At 46.6% G+C, this 10,083-nt stretch overlaps 1 protein-coding gene across 6 annotated transcripts in view; it reads right to left on the bottom strand.

Moving 5' to 3' along the window:
- Positions 1 to 7,650: 7,650 nt before the first annotated feature.
- LOC122071121 (arginine--tRNA ligase, chloroplastic/mitochondrial-like) overlaps positions 7,651 to 10,083 on the bottom strand; it is a 5,960-nt gene continuing 3,527 nt past the window's right edge. For 2 of the 6 annotated variants that reach the window (XM_042635404.1, XM_042635405.1), the window contains exons 4-5: positions 9,092 to 9,190; positions 7,717 to 8,259 (exon numbers count right to left, since the gene is read on the bottom strand). In XM_042635404.1, the coding sequence (XP_042491338.1) occupies positions 8,149 to 8,259; positions 9,092 to 9,190 (210 nt within the window). In that variant the 3' untranslated portion in view covers positions 7,717 to 8,148. Of the gene's footprint in view, positions 9,191 to 9,417; positions 10,072 to 10,083 lie in introns of those variants that run through there. The other 4 variants (XR_006138063.1, XR_006138061.1, XR_006138062.1 and 1 more) reach the window with 4 other exon arrangements.

The raw sequence follows: 10,083 nt of genomic DNA, 5'->3' as shown, positions 1-10,083 counted from the left end.
CTGTGAAGCCCTCGGCATCAACCATAGGAAAACCTCCGTCGGGTATCCATCGACCAACGGGCAAACAGAAGTAACCAACCGTACGTTACTCCAAGGGATAAAAAAGAGGCTAGATGATGCCAAAGGACTATGGGCAGACGAGTTGCACCACATTCTCTGGGCTTACCGCACTACTGAGAGGTTAGCTATCGGAGAAACACCCTTCATGTTAACATACGGCACTGAAGCTGTACTCCCAGTAGAGATAGGGGCTATTACCCATCGGATTCGGTACTACAACGAAGACGAAAACGACGGAGGGCTCCGGGCGAATCTAGACCTCTTGGCAGAAACCAGAGAAGCTTCACAAGAAAGGATCGCCGCCTACCAACGGAGGGTCGCTAGGCACTACAACACCAAAGTTCGGAAGAACGAGTTCAGGCAGGGCGACCTTGTCCTGAGAAGGGCGGAAGTGTCAGACCCAAGACATCAAGGGAAGCTAGATCCAAACCGGGAAGGTCCCTACAGAGTTTCGAGGGTAATACGACCAGGGTCCTATCACCTAGAGACTACGGGGGGAGTAAGGGTACCCCGATCGTGGAACTCCCATAATTTAAGAAAATTCCACCAGTAGTGAAGTGGCGGGCACGCACTGTAGTAGTGAAGTGGCGGGCACGCACTACAGTAGTGAAGTGGCGGGCACGCACTCTTGCCATCTGTAAATTTTTCCGTCTGTAGTTCTTTTGCAATTATTGCCCTTATGAGCCTTTAAGTTGTAATTCATCTTAAAATCCGGAAGATTTTATTCATGGATAATACGAGAGCTGGTTTACGGCAATTGAGACATTCTCCAGGCTGATAACCTTTAACCCTGCTGATCGGATGACTGAAGGTCCACACCTCGGTCGAGGCACAAATAAGGCTAGGATGACCTCACCGAGTCCCCCCTTCGGTTGGAAGTTCGGCCAAAGCCGAATGGACTTGACCGAAGGTCACCGTCGACCTGAGACCTGATTCGGCATCGAAGGAACTTACCAAACAAACCCTTTGGCTGGAGCCGAGGGTGCGCACTTGGTGAATTGCTTGGTGATTGTCCGACTATCGAAGGGTCGGCCTTCGGCGAAGAGATAGAGCCATGCATCTAACAGACCCTTCGGCCGGAGCCGAGGGTACACACTTGGTGAATTGCTTGGTGATTGTCTGACTATCGAAGGGTCGACCTTCGGCGAAGACCTAGCATCTAACAGACCCGTCGGCTGGAGCCGAGGGTACACACTTGATGAATTGCTTGGTGATTCTGACTATTGAAGGGTCCACCTTCGGCCAAGTCCCAGATCCATGCGTCTGACAAACCCTTCGGCTGGAGCCGAGAGGAAAACACTTGGAAAAAATTGCTAGTGATTGCAGGGTCGGCCTTCGTCTAGCTTACAAACAGGTCGGCCCTCGGCCAAGTCTCGAGGCCATGCGCCTAAGAAAGTCAACTAGGGTTTTGGCTCTTTGCACTTATTTACGAATCAAAGATAACATTAAAGGGAGAAAAGAGATGGAAAAAGACTGATGCATTCATAAAGCCCGAAGGCAAGGATTACATTAAAAGCCCGAAGGCTAATTACATAAGGCATAATGCCCGCAGCCACAAGAAGCCCGAAGGCTGGTTACATAACAAGAGGGGGGGGTAGTCTGAGCTGAGGCCCGAGGCGACCTCAAGGAGCGTCCGTCGGGTTCGCGGCCTTGTCTTCGGCTGGGAGAGTCTCCTGGTCCGAACCTCCATGGCCGGGAGTCGGAGGGACTTCTCTATGCAGCTGGACCTCACCTTCCTCGCTGCAGCCTCCACCATCGGCGTCGGCAAGCTCGGTGGCCGATGGAACCGCCTCCATGTCGTCGTCCTCGAAGGAGACCCCGGGGTAGCGCTCGAGGACCCAATCTCGGACCTCGGTAGCGCCCATTGTGTACCCCGGGGTGATGGCGCGCTTGATCTCCTCCCTGAAGTCTTCGGAGGACCGATACTTCTCGACCCCTCGGGCCTCGGCTTCCTGAATACGGGCCTTCACCTGTGACTTCAGCTCCGAGAGCTTCCGGTCGCACTCTCGGCACTCGAAGACTAGCTCCTTCTCCAAGTGCTCCACCTTCTCGAGGAGGAGGGTGCGCTCGTTGTCTAGGGAGACCCTCTCCCTCTCGATGACCTCAAGGTCTCGGCACATAGCCTCAGCTCGAGCCGCCAGTTGACCCATCTGATTCTGAGCCTGCACGAAACACTGAAGGTCAGAATGCAAAAAAAATATACAAGTAAAAGAAGGCAGGGGGACCGAAGCTTACCCCCGCCATGAAGATGCATGCGGAGGTGATCAGTGCCGCCGTCCCTTGCTTCTGGGCCTCGGTGGCATCTCGGGGAAGACTCCCCTTCATCACCAACTCCCTAGCAACCCGTCCGACGGCCAGCATGTCGTCCTCCTTCACTGACCATTGGGGGATGAACCCCACCTCGGCCCTCGCCATCGCAACCCTCGGGCCTCGGAGACAGCAGCGGGGGAGGGGTCTTGAGCAGGCCAGTCTCGGCCCTGAGCTGCGAGGGCCTGGACAGCCTCGACACTCGGCCCTTCGACTCTGGGCCTCTTCTTCGGAGTCTTGGAGGACGGTCCCTTCTTCTCCTTCCGCTTCGTCCTCGGCTGCTGTTGGGCGTCACGTGCCTTGGCCTCTTTGATCTGTGCTTCCCTCGCCACGGCGACGGCCTTAGCCTCGACCCTGGTGACTTGCACTGCAAGAAGAAGCAAGGTAATTAGCATAAGGAACCGATACTCGAAGGAAGCAGACGGGGGCTAGCCTAACTCACCGTGGCTAAGCCCGAACTTGAAGAGTATGGCGTCGGACTTGAGGCAGTCGGCCTCGACTGGAGAACAGCCTTCTTGCCACCTCGCCATTGCCAACGACTCTGCGTCTACCCCGAATAGGGCAGGGGTGGAGTTCACATCCCTAAGGTCCGGGATATCCCAGACCGTGCCGAAGGGCACCCCCTCGGTCGACTTCACGAAGAAAAACATTTCCTTCCATCCGTGGATGGAAGTCGGGTAACCCTTCAGGAGCCGAAGGTCCTTTCGGGGGCAAAAATAGTACCAACCCATAAGCCCCTTGCAGGCCTGAAGAAGGAAACAGTTAATGAAGAGGGGAAGGGAGAGGGGCCTCTTGTGCCGAACAAAGAAGATGACGAAGCTTAACGCTTGTCGCCACCCGTTCGGCTTTAGCTGGGTTGGGCATACCCCATAGTGCCGAAACACTTTGGTAAAGAAGGGGTGGAGGGGCAGCCGAAGACCGGCCTTGAAGGCCTCCTTGTACAAGCACAGCTCCTCGGAGTTCCGATAGCTGGCTCGGTCAGAAGGTCTAGGCAAACGGAGCTCGAAAGCGTCCGAAACATTGAAGGAGGCCCTCAGCTCCTCCAGTTCTGGTTCGTCCATCGTAGAGACGATGTTGAGAGCCTCCACTTCCAGGGGCTCCTGGGTCTAGGCTCGGGCATCGAGCACCCTCTCCTTGAACCCCTCGCCGTTGGAGCCACCCTTGGACCCCGACGGTGAGGCCGCGGACGATGAGTCGCGGGAGGAGGGAGAGTCGGTGGAATCCGAGGACATCCCTCGGACTTCCCCAGGACTCCTATACCTACGTTTTGGCCTTGACCTCTCGCGGGACGATGGGCTGTAGCCCGACGAGGAAGACATCACTTACTTGCGGGTGTTGCTAAACTAAGGGAAGACGAAGACGAAGACGAAGGCTCAAAGGGAATCCGAGGCCGAAGGTGAGCTCTCCGAAGGGAAAAGAAAAATGCCCCACAAATGGACCCCCACACTATATAGATGGGGGAAAGGTGGTACGACTTCCCGAGCATTAATGGCACTGCCACGTCAGGATACGAAGCCTCGAGGTTTGTGCCCGAACGGACCTAACAGACGGTCTCACCTTCGGTGGGGAGTTCGGCCAAAGCCGAACGGACTTGACCGAGGGTCCCTCCTTCTGTTGGGAGTTCGGCCAAAGCCGAACGGACCTGACCGAGGGTCCCTCCTTCGGTTGGGAGTTCGGCCAAAGCCGAACGGACCTGACCGAGGGTCCCTCCTTCGGTTGGGAGTTCGGCCAAAGCCGAACGAACCTAACCGAGGGTCCCTCCTTCGGTTGGGAATTCGGCCAAGGCCGAACGGACCTGACCAAGGGTCCCTCCTTCGGTTGGGAGTTCGGCCAAAGCCGAACGGACCTGACCGAGGGTCCCTCCTTTGGTTGGGAGTTCGGCCAAAGCCGAACGGACCTGACCGAGGGTTCCTCCTTCGGTTGGGAGTTCGGCCAAAGCCGAACGGACCTGACCGAGGGTCCCTCCTTCGGTTGGGAGTTCGGCCAAAGCCAAGCAGACCTGACCGAAGGTCCCTCCTTCGGTTGGGAGTTTGGCCACAGCCGAACGGACCTGACTGAGGGTCCCACCTTCGGCAGGGGGCTCGGTAAGGCCGATCTGAATCGACCGAAGGTCTCTCTCTCGGTCGATCCCAAGCCTCGGTCACTAGTAATGCCAAGGCTGAAGGAACAAGTCAACCAAAAAAGAAGATGTTGGTTACTCCCACAGGAAGAAGCTCCTAGTGGGAGTAAGGGGGCTCCTGATATAGCCAAATTGACCTCTCGGTGGGGGGGCAATGACACGTGTCGCCTCTGAGACACGTGTCCTCCGCCAGACGAAGGTTCCAAGAAACCACTCACGCTCAAGCACGCTTAATCACCGAGGCACGCTCGCAAAATCACGCGGGATCACGTCGTCTGCATGAAGGGAATATTCCCCCCAGAAGGATGAACGTATTCGAGTGGGACTCTAAGAGGGAAGAAGGAAAACCCTAAACCCTAAGAGCTATATAAGAAGGCACGGAAGAAAGGGAGAGGTAAGTTCTGATACCCTCACCATTACTCCCTTATTGAACTGTGCGGCCGACCCTGACTTGAGCGTCGGAAGACTAACCCCGGACAAAGCTCCAGGCCTCCGTCGTCTGTGTTTGTGTAGGTTCGACTAGCGGGGTATTTTTGGCACCAACAACTAGTATGGATCATTCCATGGTGTGGCACAAGATAAACAATGGTTCATTCAGGTACCGTCCTTTTCAATTTCATCCCCTGTTCTTGCTGTATCACAAATTTATCTTCCAAAAAAAAAAAACTGATTGTTTCTCTCTTTGATAGCTAGTTTCGATGGCAATCTCATGGAAGCGATGTTTTGTTAAGTTGCCACCAAAACCTGAAACCCCCTGAAAGAACTAGAGATTCATCTAATTTGGGCACCTCTAACTCCGACTCCTCTGCTCAGATCTTCATCTTAAATCTCCGTAAATCCCAAAATACAGTGATAGTCCTAAGGTCTCTTGCCATATCTCGTCAAGAGATTCTCGATGCCCTCCTCGAGGGCCGTGGTCTTTATGCTGATACCTTTGAAAAACTTGCAACAATCTCTCCGACCAAAGAAGAAGACACCCAGATTGTTCAATTCAGTGGGGACCCAACAAAACTTGTAGACTCTGAAATCTTTCCTCTTCCACATCCTGAAATCCGTTGTCTCTGCTTTCGGCCGTCTAGATTCCTTACTCTTCAGATCAAACTTCGACCACGAAATCCTACAAGTGAAACAATCTATATAGACCCTTGAATCGGCTTGCAAGGAGCTCAGAACTCGTGGGCTCTTTGTGACTCTTAGAAGCGATCCTCAAGGTAGGGAATCGTATGAACTGAGGAACTGCCAGAGGAAATGCTCCTTTCAATCCCACGACATTGCGGAAACTCTCCGATGTTAAGAGCACCGATGGAACGACTAGTCCAATCCGAAGGGAAACGTTGTCTTATCAACCGCAATTACAGCCTTGGTCAAAGTAATAGTGATTCAGATGGTGGTGGTTGTTGAATCTTGAGAGAAGCCTTGGACTGACGGGATTTGCTCAAAATTCTCCCCACCGTAGATGCCTTCGCTGGAAGGGATTGCAGCCATCGATCTGAAAGTTCCTATCAATATTCTTTTTCGACGTCCTTTTCTTACTAAGTAACTCGCACAACCCGTTATGGATTGAGTTGTGAATTAGGTTTTCTTCTTCAATCAATTTTGGGAATAAAACCATTAAGGGCAATTTTGATACTCCCTCATTTTGAAGGGTAAAATGGTATTTAGAAAAAATATTAATTGTTGATGTCAATATTTTTGGTATATTTTGTAATGGTGACTAATGGCAGGGATTTGAGTCCAATTTGATAAAAGGGAGGGTATCTCTTCAATATTGGCATTGTTCAGGGTGACGTAAATTAACCTATAAATAATTTAGATTGAATTTTTTAATCAAAAGAATAAAAAAAATTAGACTGATCTGAAATTTTATAGATGGGTAGGTGTTGATAGTCTACCTATGCAAGGACTCTGGGTGCCGAGTGGACGACTAAACAGTGAATATTGGATGGAACGTATTGTTAAGCTTGACATATCCACATTAAATTTGAAAGCCAAGTGGCTCAATATTTGAGGCTCTGAGTGGTGGAGTTGTGGATGAGTGATCAGCCTCATGTGGCCATTTTAATTAATGATTTTCAAATGTTACATCTGGATTCTGGACTGAACTATTCAATCAAACTAAAATTTATCAAAAAAAAAAAATCTATCAAACTAAATATTTCAAATCCAAATTTGATCTAATGCCTCATGATTCATGTAATTAGGAATTTTCCTTGCAGCATAATAAGGTCAACCGTCAACTCATTTGGTATTAGCAAAGAAATTAATATATCCTTTATTTTTTGGGTAGAAGAAATAAATAAATAAATCCAAAAGTAAAACAAAACAATAGATAACTTGTTTTGTAAAAGAGTTGACTTCCATATCTTTCTTCACAGCTTCATAAAATCATTATGTTCGAAACTCTGAACAATGCAATTCATGTTACTTTTAATTTATAATTTTTTTTTTCTCAACTTTATTGTAATCAAAGTGATGTATTATTTAATTATAATTTTATTTTTTGAGTGGTCAATTAGAGCACAAACGAGAACATCTTCAGTGCACACAAGGGTGAGGGCAACACGATCATTTGACACCTAATGTGCCTTGACATTTTTTGGTCAGACTGACAAGGTTTTTTCTTTCCCTTATTTTTTTTTTTTTCCCTTTTAAAAACAAATTTTTTCCAATAAAGATAAATCATATCATTTTTCACAATATTAGTATTAAATAATGGGAAAAAAACCTATAAACTAGCATGACCCCTCATGAGGTAAAATGACTACCCGACCCTCCATGAAAGGTGAAAATTCCACCCTTGTTGATGCTTCTACGAGTCCTACAATTGATGCAAAGGCCACACCACCTTTAAGACTACCTTTTCATAAATAATTTTCAACTTTTTGAAATTTTTTTTTTCTCCTATGTTAAAATATTAACCGAAGTGAAAAAAAAAAAAAGGGTAAACAATAGCACACAAGCACGAGGAATTTTTCATACTTCGGGATGAATGTCTACATTAACCAAAGAGCACCCAAGAATTTTCTCATTCATAGAAAAACTTTGCACCACTCCACCTCTACGTGATCTCCTTCCTTGTTATCCCCACGGGGTCAATATATACACATCCTAGCATATTCCAGACACATTTACAATTTTACCCCATACATGTAATGGACCCAAAATTGATTCAATTAAACATAAACAATCCTAATAATAACCAACTTGATTAAGATTCAATAGACATAGAATTGGGACTAAACCATTATTCTAATAATCCTCCATAAAAACATATCTAAATTGACTCAAAAGTCAAGTTTTCTTTAATATTTAATGGATGGATTCAGCTTATACAGGTTCGGATCCTAATTGGATCCAACTCCACATTAACCTAAACTTGGACATGCTACTTGACAAAATGAATCTGGAACCGTATTTATGAAGATTAGATCTAATGCAACCAAGTTATAGGCCCTGGTTTAACCAATCTTCCATCTCCTTTGAATCTATCTGGATTCTCCTGTCAAAAAACCAGCCAAAAAAGCTCCAGAGATGAATTGATATTAGATATAGATATTGCTGCCTCTACTTATCTCAAGCCCCGCGGTGAATGGATCAACAAACTTGTGAATGTCAAAGACTCATCAGAGGGAATTTGAGTTGAAAAAAGAAAAAAAAGTTGATCAAATTCTATCGACAGGCGTAATTCCAAGTAGAAGGAAGCATGTTCCAATGAAGATGGCCGTTGCCTCGCATAAAAACAATCTGCTTGTTTCCTTGGATGATCCCAGAACCTGCCCAGCATATCTCAAGAAATCACAGTGGTTTCATAGGTTAAGATAATATCAAGCAAAACAGTATATATAGAAAAATTACATCTATGCCAAGTTCTGCTTTAGCTCCACAAACCAATAATCCATTAACTTCCACAATCGAATCTCCAAAGAAATTTCTACTTATACCTTCATGCCAATCACTGAATACCACAAGTTTATTTACTGGACCAGTTTCCTGTAAGATTCACATTGGAAGTGCATCCACCAAAGCTCTATTATCCGCCAAAAGAGACCAACTTTTCTGGAGAAATAGGGGCCAAGCCTCCTGTTCTCATGCATTAATTTTCAGACCTACAGAGTAGGGCATATGGTGAAATAAAGCCATGGAAATCATTAAGAGAAGTAATTTTAAAAGTTGTTGAAAAAACAAATGGACAGATAAAAGCACTAGGGGAAGATTCTAATACCAGGGAAGGGGTTATACGAGTTAATTTGGCTCTGGAACTTTGACATGCATTCAATTAGACCATGCCCTTTCTATCCAACGGTTGGAAATACCACATCACCCTTCCTTGTGGCACAAATTGGATAGACCATATAGGAAGACACTTCTATGTTGGCCGTGCAAATAACTAACACATTTGCCTCATTTTCTCACATTTTTGCCAATTATTGGTGGAGCTACATGCCTACATTGAGTGACTAACATGTCATTTTTCTTCTCTATGTATCTGCTTTCCCAATTTATTTCCATTTTGGGACAGTAAAACTCATAAGTAGGTAAAACTAGCATCAAATAACAGAAACTCTGAAATTTAGAAAGCTTCTAAGAAGTTTAGGACAATCAGACCTGACAATTGGAATAAAACTTTGTGAAGTTCTCTGACAAGTTATAAAGGTAATCCCACAACACATTTGGCAGGAAATTGGTGCAAGCCTCCTCAACAGTCTGAAAATGCAGGTAGATAACAAATTAGTATCCATCCAATGGAACTGGAAGCATCATATAAGGGCTATGCATCATACAGGCCAGCATGAATCTATCACCAGTTGGTTTGGATAACAAACAAATAAAAAATAGCAAAGCAAACTGTACTGGCAATTGCGATAAAAATAAGATATGAAATAACCCAATCCCCCACCCCTCCAATAAATACGCTGCAGGTGCTTTCGGACCTTTCCTGGGCTCCAAAGGAAGCGCCATAGTAAGCACTACCTCTCTCTCATTATCTAGTATTTCATCCTTGACCCCTTCTTATGAAGTCGCGCTGGGAGCTAGTGCTTGCTATCAGGATCCGAAATCTATGATGCTTCTTGTTCGCTTATTGAAGAAGGCCTATTGTTGTTAGGCCCTAGTCATGTTCATTTTGCTTACATTCAATAGTAGCAACTCTGCAAATTGGAGCAAATGAAGGCCCAACACACGCTCATCTGCATGATCTAGTATGGCACTTGTCTGTACCAAACAGGAATATGAGAAATCTAATGCATAATAAACCTTTCCTCACAACTGAGTTATTCAAACTGCAACCTACAATTGTAGCTTACGAGGAATACTAGTTCTGTTACCCCAAGAAGAACTAAAAGCTGATGGGCTGAAACAAAGTCACTCTGTTACAGCTTTAGCCAAACCACGGATGATGGACCCAAACCCAGAACGATCATCAGTTCTAACAGAGATGATCTACAAAATAGGAAGACAACTTACTCTCTTCAGATCTTCTATGTCTTTACCAGATTTCCTGATGATTGAACATATTTGAGCAAATGCATACAAAAGGTAAACTGCAGTAATTCCCTGCTCAGCAAGAAAGCTAGGTAGGTAAGAAGCAAAAAATGGGT

The sequence above is a fragment of the Macadamia integrifolia genome, unplaced genomic scaffold (genome assembly GCF_013358625.1).
Source record: "Macadamia integrifolia cultivar HAES 741 unplaced genomic scaffold, SCU_Mint_v3 scaffold_18A, whole genome shotgun sequence".
NCBI lineage: Eukaryota > Viridiplantae > Streptophyta > Magnoliopsida > Proteales > Proteaceae > Macadamia > Macadamia integrifolia.
Note: the sequence above shows the minus strand (reverse complement) of the source record. Positions and strands in the feature narration are given on the sequence as shown.